Genomic DNA, 15,463 nt, shown 5'->3' on the forward strand with positions numbered 1-15,463 from the left:
TTGGCAATATGCATTGGGGCAGGTACTGTTCTGCTGGCATTTGCCAAACCCAGATTCGTCCGTTGGACCGCCAGATGGTGAAGCGTGATTATCACTCCAGAGAATGCATTTCCGCTGCTCAAGAGTCCAATGGCGGCGAGCTTTACACCACTCCAGCCCACGCTTGGTATTGCACATGGTGAACTTACGCTTGTGTGCGGCTGCTCGGCCATGGAAACCCATTTCCTGAAGCTCCTGACCAACAGTTATTGTGCTTCCAGAGGCAGTTTTGAACTCGGTAGAGAGAGATGCAACCGAGGACAGACCATTTTTACGTGCTATGTGCTTCAGCACTCGGCGGTCCCGTTCTGTGAGCTTGTGTGGGCTACCACTTCGCTGCTGCTCCGTTGTTTCTCCTAGACGTTTCCACTTCACAATAACAGCACTTACAGTTGACCAGGGCAGCTCTAGAAGGGCAGAAATTTGACGAACTGACTTGTTGGAAAGGTGGCATCCTATGACGGTGTCACGTTGGAAGTCACTGAGCTCTTCAGTAAGGCCATTCTACTGCCAATGTTTGTCTATGGAGATTGCATGGCAGTGTGCTCAATTTTATACACCTGTCAGTAATGAGTGTGGCTGAAATAGCCGAATCCACTCATTTGAAGGTGTGTCCACATCCACTATACAAAAGTATCTCAAAGCAAACCGAGCGAACGAAACAGCACCCCTCTGTCTCTGTATGTGTAGGCCATCTATCTGATGCTGTCTGGTCCAAAAGAGTATGACATTGTTGCCGCCCTTAGCATTGAATGCAAGGGAAGCCAACAAGCATTTGGCCTCCCTTGATAAAAGAAACGTATAAAATAAGAGCCAATCAGCGTTGAGCTAAACTGAGCGAGCTCAACTGTGAATGGTGCTCTCCGGGTTGTGATGAAAATACGGTGTGGTTGAATTTATTCTGCCACTGTGCCTTCTTGTCTCGGCCTTTAGGCCTATATATCACTGTCGCAAGGCATATGAACTAACAGCTTACATAGCAACACATAGGTTGTAATATGGATTTTTTTCTGGCTTCTCCAGTGATTTTACCCACGCACCGCTACTGATACCTACAAACATACGTCACTCTTAAAGCAAATAATAATTGAAAGACTTTCTGTACATACATTTCTGGATAAATTGGCAGAACCCATCCTCTGCTAGTGCTAACAAACACAAAAGCAACAAATTGTCACATTCATACAATGTAGAAATTAGATCCTTTCAGATGAGATACACCAGAAAAAACGTGTGATTTGCAGAGAAGACTACTGACTGATAATTCACATAAATGACGCCAGGGTGAGTTAGTTTGACAGATGCAAGTTAAGTGTATTTCCTTCTATGACCATTGGGGATATTTATTGATTCCATGTATCATAGTACATATTATTATTCAGTGCTTTGTGACACAGTGGAAGTGCTGACAATTAGGGACACCATTCTCGGCAAAACACTCGAAATGTGCTTCTGGACAGAAAAAATAATCAAGCCATCTTTTGGTATTTTAGTTTTTTCGAAAATGACAACATTTTCCAGAATGAGCACAACCCAGACTGGCATGAAAAAAAAACTGGGTTTCAAAGGGGCAACCACCAAGTCAAACTAACATTTAGGAAAATTTTGCATTGTTTTTCTTTAGGAGTTTTGCAGCAAGGTGGAATAGATCACCTTGGTGATCTGCAGCACGGCGGCGTGTAGCGAGTACTGCACCACGATGGAGCCGAAGCCTTTGTAGAATCCCAGGGCTCCCTCCTCTCGCCGGATCACATTTACACAGTCCCGGATGCCTTCATACTGCGTGTTGATGGGCAGGACCTCAAAGCCCAGGTCTGTGTTGTCGATGATGGTGCGCGTGCCCTGGATGTGGAGCCTGTGCATCACCATCTCCAGCGGATAGAGGAGGACATCGGCACACAGACTGGCCACAAAACTAGCCATGAGTTCTGGGAAGTAAGCATCCAGCATGGTCTGGACCGTCTCCGAGCCGTCCACGGGCTGCTTGGCCGGACTCTTCCGGCGCAAGAGGAAGAGAACCAGCCTCTGCACGGTGGAGCTCACCACATAGTGGAGGACCCCGTGGAGCACGGTGGGGAGCATGAGACCCCATAGGGGCAGCAGGCGCTTGCTGTGGGGGACGCCCATTCCCATGACCCGGCCCACACCCTCCTTCACACAGTCCAGGATGCCAGGGTTGTCCCGGATGATCTCACTCTGGGGACACACAAAAAGGGACACTATGGGTGTGGTGCATATTTCATGGTTAATACAGAATGATCTGAAATGATCTCTACATGTGTGTTTGGATTGAAAAGACCAGCTCTGTGAAGGAATGGATACATTTACTGATTCCTTGATACTGTTAAAAGGTTGAGTTTCGCAAAAACATGAAGTCATATTTATCTTTATTAGACAATGGACGGACGATGATCTTCACACTCAAGATTATCTTTATGTTGTTGGGAAACTCACCCAAAGTCAGTTAGAAAGTGAAGGGGAGTTATAGAAGATACAGATAGACAAAATAAGGACAGCCAAAATACAACAGACCACAAAGGGATCATCATCCATATACAGTAAGTATGAAGTATGGACACACTCACCTGCACAGTTTCAATGAGGCTTGCTGAGTAAAATGGCATGGCAACTACACAGGTCAAACTGTAAAAAGGAGATACACAATGACTGGTCATAAGATCAAAGCATTCTAATGAAATAAAGATATCAGCACCATCTGATAACAGCATCTACTAAATGTAAAGTCCCTTCTCTATTACCCTGCACACTTTTTTATACATATGAATATACACTCTATAGTTATGCAAATAAATTATCACTTACCATACTGTTACTTGTAAGTTACAGTATAAAAACCATTCATTATTTAGGAAAGAAAATAAATGTTATTACCCTTTCAGAACCAAATGCCCAATAACTTGCTTGGGGTTCCATTTGTGGGAGAGTTCTCTGAGAACAAACAAACAAGCATAGTCAGTCCTCTATCCAAGGTACCAGGTAAGTAACAGTGTTCATTTATTTCAAACAAGGTGATTTAACATAATTCTGATTTTTAAGAATAAAAAAAGGTTGGTTTAAACTAGTTATTGTGTTCTTTGAACACTTATTTTTGAAGTATACTCTATAGTTTGTTTCATGACGTTTTTTCCCCATTCATTTAAAGCTGTTAGTGGTCTTCGATTTTGGTACTGGAACTTTGTGATCATCTCACTGGAACCCTTGGGAGCTGATAGATATGGCCTCTCTCGAGTATAATCACCTACCTCCAGCATGTTCTGGTAGTGGCTAGAGGCCACATTGTGAGTGGAAGTTTGACACCTAACGCCATTTAAAAGGATGACTTGCTATTGATGTTGTGCTCGATTTTTATCAACAGCAATACAAACATTTTATTTTTGTTTGTCGAAGTCTTGTCAAAGATATGGTGGGCGATCAGGCGAGGACTAAAGGCAATGACTAATATAAGCAATATTCCCATTGGCTAGTTTTCTTGTCTCAAATATCCTCCAACAGTAAACGCATACCGTGGTAGTGGAGTGCATTCACTTATGATGCCTTCTGTTCCCAATGTGACTCCCTGTACCACAAAGGTGCTGCCCATTCCTTTCCATAAGGCCTTAGGACCCTGCAAGCAGACAATTCACAAAAATATACTGACATGTTAACCCAAAATCCACATTTTCAACATCTTTTGAACATTTTCTGTGGTGATATTTGTTAGGCCTATTTGTGAATGTTGGGTTTTGGGTTTGTGAAAAGCATTTACTACCTGACTCTTGGTGACATTATACATCACACTGATAGCAGTCAATGGGGACAGATGGTAGCACCTGGCGTGATAATTGACCTGGAAGCCACAAACAAACAGAATTAGGAATAATTTATTTATTATTACTACTTACTTCAACTTAGTTCATTAAATACTTACTTCAAGCTCACTGGAGGTGAAACCTTAAGTAGCATTATAATGGGCAACTGTGATACACCCATGAAGATTTATTTACTGTATTGTAGAAAGATTTGAGTCAACAGAGTACACCAAAGCCTAAGGATGGGACACATACAGACTCTGAACATGTGAATTGTGGCATATACTGCATGGCTGACCGTAGGCTTACCTGGCACTGACGACGAAACACAATGCAAGGGTGAGCCAGGACATTTTCAGTAAAGAGACTGGAAGAAGAAGACATGGTGTGAACACAGTGCCTTCAGAAAGTATTCACACCCTTTGACTTTTTCCACATTTTGTTGTGTTACGACCTGATTTTAAAATGGATTAAATTGAGATGCAGCAGACATTGAATATCCCTTTGAACAGTTGCCAGAGAGGAAGGAAACCGCTCAGGGATTTCACTATGAGGACCATGTTGACTTTATAACAGTCACAGCGTTTAATGGCTGTGATAGGAAAAAGTTGAGGATAGATCAACAACATTGTAGTTACTCCACAATACTAACAAATTCTGTACAGGTTCTCTTCTTTAAACGTGATATTTCTGTATTTGATTTTCAATAAATTAGCAAACATTTCTAAAAACATGTTTTTAATTTGTGATTATGGCATAATGTGTGTAGATGGATTAAATCCGATTGTTTTCACATCCATTTTGAATTCAGGCTGTAACAAATCAAATTGTGGAATAAGTTGAGGGTTATGAATAATTTCTGAAGGCACTGTACATTTGTATTTGTATTTATTATGGATCCCCATTAGCTGCTGCCAAAGCAGCATCTACCCTTCCTGGGGTCCAGCAAAATTAAGACAGTTTATACAATTTTAAAAACCATTACAATACATTCACAGATTTCACAACACACTGTGTGCCCTCAGGCCCCTACTCCACCACTAACACATATCTACAGTACTAAATCCATGTGTATGTATAGTGCGTATGTTATCGTGTGTGTGTGTGTGTGTGTATGCGTGTGTGTGTATGCATGTGTCTATGCCAATGTTTGTGTTGATTCACTTTTCCATAAGGTGTTTTTTATTTTTATCTGTTTTTAAAAATATAATTGTACTGCTTGCATCAGTTCCATGTAGTCATTGCTCTATGTAGTACTGTGTGCCTCCCATATTCTGTTCTGGACTTGGGGACTGTGAAGGGACCTCTTGTAGCATGTCTTGTGGGGTATGCATGGGTGTCCGAGTAGTTGTGTGTGCCACTACTGTGTACCAGTAGTTTAGACAGACAAGGGGTCTGAATACTTTCCGAATGCACTGTATTGGCTTACTGCTTTCCTTTTCCCAAACACTTTGACTGTATGTATAATGTTTAATGATGGAAATGGTTTGTTTAATGTAAATGTTTACTTTCCTTTAGAAGTCAAGATGGATCATAGTCATCTCTTTACTACTAAACTACCACTGAATTACTGAAACATTGAATTACCTTGCAAGCCCGATACCAAATCCAGCAAATCTGTTCAACTGCTCTGAAAGAGAAAGAACATATACACGTGAATGAATATCTAACAGCAACATTTAATGGAAAACCTTATTTATTGTTATACATAAATAAGTCATAGTCATGCAAGTCACTCAATATTTTGAGCATCATAGGCTAAGTAGCTGAGAAATTAGACTCTTCGAATTGTGTTTATTGTCAACAAACAAGCAGAGCATCAAGTATACTGCAAGGGTCACAGCCTCACTGGGGGAACAACACGTATTAGTCCGAGGTGTAAAGTCACCAAGACACGCAAACCCGCCTCAAATGTTATTAGTCGTGTACACAGATTTGCAGGTTTCTAGCTCCAACAGTGCAGTAATAATTAGCAATAAAATAAAAAACAATACACACAAAATTATCGGAAATATCAGAACGAGCAATGTTAGAGACTGGATGATATAAATATACACATACTACTGTTCAAAAGTTTGGGGTCACTTAGAAATGTCCTTCTTTTTGAAAGAAAAGCTCATTTTTTGTCCAATAAAATAACATCAAATTGATCATAAATACAGTGTAGACATTGTTAATGTTGTAAATGACTATTGTAGCTGGAAACGGCAGATGTAATATTTATGTAATATCTACATAGGCCCATTATCAGCAACCATCACTCCTGTGTTCCAATGGCACGTTGTGTTAGCTAATCCAAGCTTATCATTTTAAAAGGCTAACTGATTATTAGAAAACCCTTCTGCAATTATATTAGCACAGCTGAAAACTGTTGTTCTGATTAAAGAAGCAATAGAACTGGCCTTCTTTAGACTAGTTGAGTATCTGGAGCATCAGCATTTGTGGTTCGATTACAGGCTCAAAATGGCCATAAACAAAGACCTTTCTTCTTTAACTCGTAAGGGTTCGATTACAGGCTCAACATGGCCAGAAACAAAGACCTTTCTTCTGAAACTCATCAGTCTATTCTTCTTCTGAGAAATGAAGGCTATTCCATGCGAGAAATTGACAAGAAACTGAAGATCTGGTACAACGCTGTGTACTACTCCCTTCACAGAACACAGCAAACTGGCACTAACCAGAATAGACAGAGGAGTGAGAGGCCCCGGTGCACAACTGAGCAAGAGGACAAGTACATTAGAGTGTCTAGATGGAGAAACAGACGCCTCACAGGTCCTCAACTGGCAGCTTCATTAAATAGTACCTGCAAATCAACAGTCTCAACGTCAACAGTGAAGAGGCGACTCCGGGATGCTAGCCTTCTAGGCAGAGGTGCAAAGAAAAAGCCATATCTCAGACTGGCCATTAAAAAGAAAAGAAAAGATTGAGGCCTCCCGAGTGGCGCAGTGGTCTAAGGCATTGCATCGCAGTGCTAGCTGTGCCACTAAAGATTCTGGGTTCGTACCCAGGCTCTGTCGCAACAGGGAGGCCCATGGGGCGGCGCACAATTGGCCCAGAGTTGTCCGGGTTAGGGAGGGTTTGGCCGGCAGGGATATCCTTGTCTCATCGCGCACTAGCGACTCTTGTGGCGGGTCGGGCGCAGTGCACGCTGACCAGGTCGCCAGGTATACAGTGTTTCCTCCGACACATTGGTGCGGCTGGCTTCTGGGTTGGATGGGCATTGTGTCAAGAAGCAGTGCGGCTTGGTTGGGTTGTGTTTCGGAGGACGCATTGCTCTCAATCTTCGCCTCTCCCGAGTCTGTGCGGGAGTTCAAGCGATGAGACAAGACTGTAACTACTACCAATTGGATACCATGAAAAAGGGATGAAAAAAATATATAAAAAGATAGGCAAAAGAACACGGACACTGGAAAGAGGAACTCTGCCTAGAAGGCCAGCATCCCGGAGTTGCCTCTTCACTGTTGACGTTGACCCAATCCACTGCAGACTTGTTGATGTTGATGTGGATGGGGGAGTGCTCTCTCTGCTGTCTCCTGTAGTCTACAATCAGCTCTTTTGTTTTGTTGAGGGACAGGTTATTTTCCTCCTCCCTTTAGGCTGTCTCATCGTTGTTGGTAATCCATCCATGTCTTCATCACTGGAAGAGCATCTTGTGTCTCAACCGATGATGGGCACAACAGAAAAACCTCATGATGTGAAATAGGGTCTAAGCAAACATGAAAATGTTTTTAATTTACGCATTGTTAGATAATTGATGTTAATGGTTTAAGGTTTTTGACAAAACTGTTTGTAAGCTTTTAAATGACATCAAACTCAACTGTTTATATTTTCCATTGAAGAAGACATGGATGTCTCATGGTATGGTATGCAAAATGGGTCAATTTTGAGCACATTTATCTCATTAATGTTCTGGCATTAATTTCCAAAAAGTCACTATCTGACCACTTCTTCCACGGGCAAACATCAATGGAAAGTTTTGAATCAAAAAAGGAATGTTGTCGAAAAGGGATTTAATTCAAGTGGATTTACCCTGTAGTGTGATTGACATCAATCAATGTTCACAAATGCACCTAAAAGCGCAAATAACCAGGAAAGCTACTTTATAATATACAGTATGACTCATCCGCGTACTTGAGAAATGCTCCTACTGTAGGTCTACACTACACTCCCCCTCTATCCGTAGGGTATTGTCTGAACCCAAAAATGGTGGTAGGTCTGCTCAAATGCCAAGTTTCTGTTTCTGTTATTTCATCATTGATGCTTTGAAAGGCAGTCCTGTCAATATTTAATTTTTTACTTCTTGTAGGTAATTCTGGACTTGTTTGGATATGAGTTGGTTAGATTCTATCAGCGCAATAGTACATGCAATCAAGAACAGTGCCTCATAAAACAGTTTAAAAACAGAGATCTAGGCTAGGCCTACAGTAGTTTGTGCTCTCTTCAGTGTTTTTGTACTTTAATGTTTAATGAATCCCTATCCTGCACAAGAATCATTTATATGAATGGTAACTGATTGTAAACGTGGACTTCAGGGCGAAGTCAAAGAAAGTTAAACGTATTTTTGTGGTACCAAGACACGTAACGTTACGCTAAAGTTGAAGTATGTCGCATAAGTTACTGTCGGTAATGTAAAGTCCAAATTGTTGACACTGACTCTACTATTCTCAGGCCTAGCTAGTTGGAAGTTGAGTGATTTCACATTCAAACACTCATGACACAGTGACGATTTCGTGTCGTAGTCATTGTTGTGAATGAAAATGGTCAGCGTTGCTGAAATGATGTCCCCTACCGGATGGAGGAGCTGTGGGCAGAGTATCTTCAGCACCAGGTGCTGCAGGGGCCGCCTCAAATTGGGGCGTGCGTTCACCAAAATGTAAATTTCGGCTACCTGGAATATCTGGCGGTGTTGTTACCCAATTCTGCAGGTCCACACTAGAAGAACTATTAAATGACCTTCCACTGTAGCCCCCACTGTAAGCAGGATCCTCAATACCTCTGTAACCTAAACCATCAAAATTGTCCGGTCGCCGAGAAGTCATCCTGCACGAGAGCTAAATAGGAGTGACAGCTCCTTTGATATCACGACTAACGTTAGTCAAATGAATATGTGTAACTATACCACTTTTTAAATCTACGAGAAACACATTGAAAATGAAAATGAACCACAGTATAACACCAATTTCGACCGCTACCAAGCTAGCCACCCTAAATTACTTCGTTAGATACGCTAGATAGCGAGCACAATAACAACACGAATGAACTGTCAGCTGATCATATCAGCGGCTCGTCAGAAACACTAAAAAGGTACATCCTGGTCATGGAATTTTGAAGTTTGTCAAAATAAAAGTTCCCCATGTAATAGTAGAACCGTGTCAATAAACTGTATTTATTCATGATATATGAAATATAATTAGCTAAACATTAACAATGAATCTTATTTATATATATTTAAGTGACATTTGCATTAAATGTAAATTTACATTTTATTTAACTTGGAAGTCAGTTAAGAACACATTTGTATTTACCCTGGACAATGCTAGGCCAGTTGTGTGGTTCCCTATGGGACTCACATTCACAGACAGATGTGATTCAGTCTGGAATTGAACCAGGGACTGTAGTGATGCCTCGTGCACTGAGTTACAGTGCCTTAGAATCCTGTGCCACTTGGGAGCCCTGCATTTGGACCAATGGAATGGGTGGAGTAGAAATGGCAACTGGGTAGACCACAGTCATCCAAGAAATTACACCATGTATAGATTCCAGTGCAAGATCAGTAGGGTCTCTAGAATATTATTTTCTTTACATTCATTTAATTAAGCTCCAGCCATTTCTCAATGTGCTCCACCTTATAATATAATCTTAAATAAAGTAGTAATCATCTTTAGTTTAGATATTTCCCCGATGTAGTTATAATTTTGTAACATTATTTTAGCATTATGCCCTATGGAAAGTTGCATTTTTTATTCATTTTGGATCATACATATAGCGTTGTACTTTTATTTTGAAGACAAAATCAGAAAACCGAAAGTCTTAATGCTGCTCCCAGGACACTAACGCTGCTGCCGTGACCCTAATGCCGATCAACTGGAAGTTGTTTCCTTCTCTTCCGCATCCAAACTGCATTGTGGGACATGTTGTTTCTTTGTGTACTTATTTGACCTAGCCGCAGTGCGTCCATGGAAACAGCAAACAAACGAGACTGGTGTGCAAGAGATGAGGGTGAACAATCCATAGATGTTAAATGGAGGCGAGGGAAACAGGTGTCTATACAATTATGAAAGCTGCCAACGTGATAATTTTATATTTGTTGTGGAAATACAACACAGGGACACTCGAAGTCAATCTTAAATTAATAATTGTTTATTATCAGCTTGCTAGAGAGGTTCCAAAAAACTTGATGCACCATAGTGAACATACAGTGGGGCAAAACAGTATTTAGTCAGCCACCAATTGTGCAAGTTCTCCCACTTAAAAAGATGAGAGAGGCCTGTAATTTTCATCATAGGTACACTTCAACTATGACAGACAAAATGAGAAAAAAATCCAGAAAATCACATTGTAGGATTTGTAATGAATTTATTTGCAAATTATGGTGGAAAATAAGTATTTGGTCAATAACAAAAGTTTATCTCAATACTTGGTTATATACCCTTTGTTGGCAATGACAGAGGCCAAACGTTTTCTGTAAGTCTTCACAAGGTTTTCACATACTGTTGCTGGTATTTTGGCCCATTCCTCCATGCAGATCTCCTCTAGAGCAGTGCTGTTTTGGGGCTGTTGCTGGGAAACATTTACTTTCAACTCCCTCCAAAGATTTTCTATGGGGTTGAGATCTGGAGACTGGCTAGGCCACTCCAGGACCTTGAAATGCCTCTTACGAAGCCACTCCTTCGTTGCCCGGGCGGTGTGTTTGGGATCATTGTCATGCTGAAAGACACAGCCATGTTTCATCTTCAATGCCCTCTCACGATACATGGCCCCATTCATTATTTCCTTTACACGGATCAGTCGTCCTGGTCCCTTTGCAGAAAAACAGCCCCAAAGCATGATGTTTCCACCCCCATGCTTCACAGTAGGTATGGTGTTCTTTGGGTGCAACTCAGCATTCTTTGTTCTCCAAACACAACGAGTTGAGTTTTTACCAAAAAGTTATATTTTGGTTTCATCTGACCATATGACATTCTCCCAATCTTCTTCTGGATCATCCAAATGCTCTCTAGAAAACTTCAGACGGGCCTGGACATGTACTGGCTTAAGCAGGGCGACACGTCTGGCACTGCAGGATTTGAGTCCCTGGCGGCGTAGTGTATTACTGATGGTAGGCTTTGTTACTTTGGTCCCAGCTCTCTGCAGGTCATTCACTAGGTCCCCCCGTGTGGTTCTGGGATTTTTGCTCACCGTTCTTGTGATCATTTTGACCCCACGGGGTGAGATCTTGCATGGAGCCCCAGATCGAGGGAGATTATCAGTGGTCTTGTATGTCTTCCATTTCCTAATAATTGCTCCCACAGTTGATTTCTTCAAACCAAGCTGCTTACCTATTGCAGATTCAGTCTTCCCAGCCTGGTGCAGGTCTACAATTTTGTTTCTGGTGTCCTTTGACAGCTCTTTGGTCTTGGCCATAATGGAGTTTGGAGTGTGACTGTTTGAGGTTGTGGACAGGTGTCTTTTATACTGATAACAAGTTCAAACAGGTGCCATTAATACAGGTAACAAGTGGAGGACAGAGGAGCCTCTTAAAGAAGAAGTTACAGGTCTGTGAGAGCCAGAAATCTTGCTTGTTTGTAGGTGACCAAATACTTATTTTCCACCATAATTTGCAGATAAATTCATTAAAAATCCTACAATGTGACTTTCTGGATTTTATTTTCTCATTTTGTCTGTCATAGTTGAAGTGTACCTATGTTAAAAATTACAGGCCTCTCTCATCTTTTTGAGTGGGAGAACTTGCACAATTGGTGGCTGACTAAATACTTTTTTGCCCCACTGTATGTCAGGAGCTCTATCGGGGCAGTCCTGTTAGTTCCCTTATATACAGACAAGTTATACTTGCAGTTATATAGCTTATTCATTCATAATTAATTCATCATTAACGTTTGCTTCATTCATGTGACCGGCCAATACTGGGTCATGCATGTGACAGATCAATACCTCACAAGGCTTCTTCTCTCTAAGCTGTGACCTTGAAACTGAGATATCCTTTCTCTAAACAAGGTTTACGGCGAAGCAAGATGGTGGCAAGATCGTGCTGTTGGGATGCTCCAGAGCTCTCAGGACCTCAGACTGGGACGAAGGTTCACAGAAAACGCAGTAGTCGCTTCAGGACAAATTCTGAATGTCCTTGAGTGGCCCAGACAGAGCCCGGACTTGAACCCAATCGTACATCTCTGGAGAGACCTGAAAATAGCTGTGCTGCAATGCTACCCATCCAACCTGACAGAGCTTGAGAGGATCTGCAGAGAAGAATGGGAGAAGCTCCCCAAATATAAGTGTGCCAAGCTTGGAAAATACCCCAAAACACTTGAGGCTGTAATCGGTGCCAAAGGTGCTTCAACAAGTACTGAGTAAAGAATACTTATGTAAATGTGATATTTCTGTAGATTTCTTTTAATTAAAAAAAAGTTAAACAATTTTTTTTTTATCGGCCTCATAAAAGCTGATATTTCAAACACATAAAATATGCATCCAAGCCTAGCTGAAATATTATAAGGAACATGTTGGGTCATTTTCACAGCTCTCTTTCCTTACAATCGGTCAAACTGAAAAAAATCTTTCCCCTGATTTTTCTTCTTTTTGTATTGTATTTTCTCACTGGTGCCTCCTGGTACTGCAAAATAAGTAGAGATGACAGATACATCTTTACAATGTCAACAAGATTGTGTTTGGACCTCACTTTGTGCACGGGGCATTGTCATGATGAAACAGGAAAGGGCCTTCCCCAAACTTTTGCCAAAAAGTTTTAACCACAGAAACGTCTAGAATGTCATTGTATGCTGTAGTGTTAAGATTTTCCTTCACTGGGACAAAGGGGCCTAGCCTGAACCATGAAAAACAGCCCCAGACCCTTATTCTTCCTCCACCAAACTTACAGTTGGCACTATGGTAGCATTCTCCTGGCATCTGCCAAACCCAGATTTGTCCATCAGACTGCCAGATGGTGAAGCATGATTCATCACTCCACAGAACATGTTTCCACTGCTCCAGAGTCCAATGGTGGCGAGCTTTACACCACTTCAGCCGACGCTTGGTATTGCGCATGGTGAACTTAGGCTTGTGTGCTGCTGCTCGGCCATGGAAACCCATTTCATGAAGCACCTAATGAACAGTACTTGTGCTGAAGTTGCTTCCAGAGGCAGTTTGGAACTTGGTAGTGAGTGTTGCGACCGAGGACAGACGATTTTTACTTGCTGTGCGCTTCAGCACTTGACGGTCCCGTTCTGTGAAGTCCCATTCTGTGAGCTTGTGTGACTTACCACTTCATAAGTCTTTTTTTCTTCTTTTTTCTCCCAGACATTTCCACTTCACAATAACAGCACTTACAGTTGACCGGGCAGCTCTAGCTTGTCAGAAAATTGGCAAATTGACTTGGAAAAGGTGGCATCCTATGACGGTACCACGTTGATAGTCACTGAGCTCTTCAGTTCTACTGCCAATGTTTGTCTATGGAGCTTGCATGGCTGTGTGCTCCATTTTGTCAGCAATGGGTGTGGCTGAAATTGGCGAATCCACTCATTTGAAGGAGTGTCCACATAGTTTTATATTTATAGTGCATTAATTCTATTGATTTATGACATTCTGGTGAGCAAGGATTTATTTGGTATTCTAGGGCAACATATAATGACAGAAGAGAAGTTACATGTATCTAATTACACACAGTTGACTAACAAATCGAGAGCTTGGGGCTATAAGGTTCTCTGCAAAAATATGATTCTGAGATAATTGGCTTTAAAGACCCTTTAAATAACAATCATTGGTTTAAATGGTGTCAGCATTTTTATATTGTATTCTTTTGAACTTATCAACATGTATTGGGTTATTTAGAGTACTATATATGTAGAAACCATTGAACAGAACAAGGCTATGTCAATAACTCATTTTTGACAAAAAGGCAGATAGAACCTTATAGTCCCAAACTCTCGAAATAACCTACCAAAATGTTAGAAATGATAAACAAAACATATTTAAATTAGGCAACAACAAAAAATACTGAACCCTCTACCAAAAACGAGTTATGCTGTCTCTTACTGTATGTAGCCTGAAGCTGGTTAGGGTTGGGTGCGGGCCTCAGATTTTCACATTATCACATTGGCTATAGTCGGTGGTTGCGCATGGGTTGTTAGCAATTGCGGCGGTGAACAAACAGCTGACCTGCGCACCACTAGGGCATATGTTCATTTCCCGTTGCAAAACATTTAAAAACGTGCCCATATGATCATAATTCTGCTGTCAATGTCCCGCTTTCCATCCCCAACCGTTTTCTTCTACTGTTCACAGAATGCCCAGCAGATGGTGACAAAATCTAATATGTGTGGCTATTTCACTGGACACTAGGTTTGGGGTCAATTTCATTTAAAGTACAGTTGATTCAGAAAGTATACACTGAAATTCCAATTCTCCAATGCTTTTCAATTAGGAACATTTGGAATGGGAATTTCTTTTGCTTTCTAAATGGACTGGAATTGAAACGGAATTGACCCCAAACCTGCTGTACACCTCAAAGTAATCAGATGTTCCCTCAACAGCACAGAGCTGGACTGAAATGCATGGGAGAGGGAGACCACATTGAGCTTCCTCTGGCCTGTACAGAGCTGCTCTTGCTTGGTTTGTGCCATGGCAAAATTCTAAATCGTGGGCTATCAATGAGGCCTTAATAGTGCCTATTATAAACCCTAAAGGGCATAGCTGTTATTTTGGTCAACTTGGAAAGAGAGTGCACTTTGTACTGTAATGATTGGACCAAGCCCTGAGTTATTTACATGGTCAAGAAATATTTAGGGCCTTGGTAATTATAATGATTATGAATAATATGGTTATGTCTTAGCTATTAACACATATTGTTTTTGAGTAAATCAAGACAAACACTGTGTTTTCTCTTTAGATTCCCTGGATTCCCTTCTGATGTCATTGGACAATGCCTCGGTATATACAGAACAGATTCCTGCCTTCTTTTACCTGGGAGAGCCAGTATTGCACTGGGTCTGTACTGATATTTCTCCAAAGCCCAATTTGAAAATGCTCAAGGTAGACTGGGAAGAGGATACCTAGTCAGTTGCACAACAGAATGCATTCAACCAAAATGTGTCTTCCACATTTAACCCGACCCCTCTGAATCAGAGGGGACAGATCTTGGTTCCTTTTTAGTACATATCAATGTGTGTGGAAAAATAACCTATGTACCAAGTTTACAGATTAGCCTACTTGTAAAAACGGCAAGAACTTGAATTGTATTATGTGTCGTTCACCTTTGCAACTTCATAGTGATCCTGTAAGGCTCAGTCGGTAGAGCATGGCCCTTACACCACTAGGGTTGTGGGTTCAATTCTGGGGGCCGCCGATACACATGACTGTAGGTCGTTTTGGATAAAAGCATCTTCTAAATAGTATTGGAATCTTTT

The 15,463-nt window shown here is 41.3% G+C and overlaps 1 protein-coding gene across 1 annotated transcript; it reads right to left on the minus strand.

Annotated features, from left to right (window-relative positions):
• Window positions 1–1,347: 1,347 nt before the first annotated feature.
• LOC112257441 (solute carrier family 25 member 46) lies at window positions 1,348–9,129 on the minus strand. The gene is made up of 8 exons (XM_024430992.1): window positions 8,638–9,129; window positions 5,436–5,478; window positions 4,158–4,215; window positions 3,809–3,886; window positions 3,564–3,664; window positions 2,932–2,988; window positions 2,625–2,682; window positions 1,348–2,235 (listed from the first exon to the last, which is right to left on the minus strand). The coding sequence occupies exons 1-8, from the start codon at window positions 8,885–8,887 to the stop codon at window positions 1,660–1,662; spliced, it is 1,221 nt and encodes a 406-aa protein (XP_024286760.1). The 5' UTR covers window positions 8,888–9,129; the 3' UTR covers window positions 1,348–1,659.
• Between the last annotated feature and the right edge of the window lie 6,334 nt (window positions 9,130–15,463).

This window comes from Oncorhynchus tshawytscha, linkage group LG09 (genome assembly GCF_018296145.1).
Source record: "Oncorhynchus tshawytscha isolate Ot180627B linkage group LG09, Otsh_v2.0, whole genome shotgun sequence".
Lineage (NCBI taxonomy): Eukaryota > Metazoa > Chordata > Actinopteri > Salmoniformes > Salmonidae > Oncorhynchus > Oncorhynchus tshawytscha.

What these genes read in the sequence shown, in the direction of transcription:
- LOC112257441 (XM_024430992.1), bottom strand. Translation starts at nt 8,887, where the DNA reads ATGACTTCTCGGCGACCGGACAATTTTGATGGTTTAGGTTACAGAGGT. An exon ending in TTTGGTATCGGGCTTGCAAG is followed by an intron (nt 4,216 to 5,435) that starts GTAATTCAATGT and finishes TTCTTCTTCCAG; the next exon opens with TCTCTTTACTGAAAATGTCC. An exon ending in TGTTTCGTCGTCAGTGCCAG is followed by an intron (nt 3,887 to 4,157) that starts GTAAGCCTACGG and finishes TGTGGCTTCCAG; the next exon opens with GTCAATTATCACGCCAGGTG.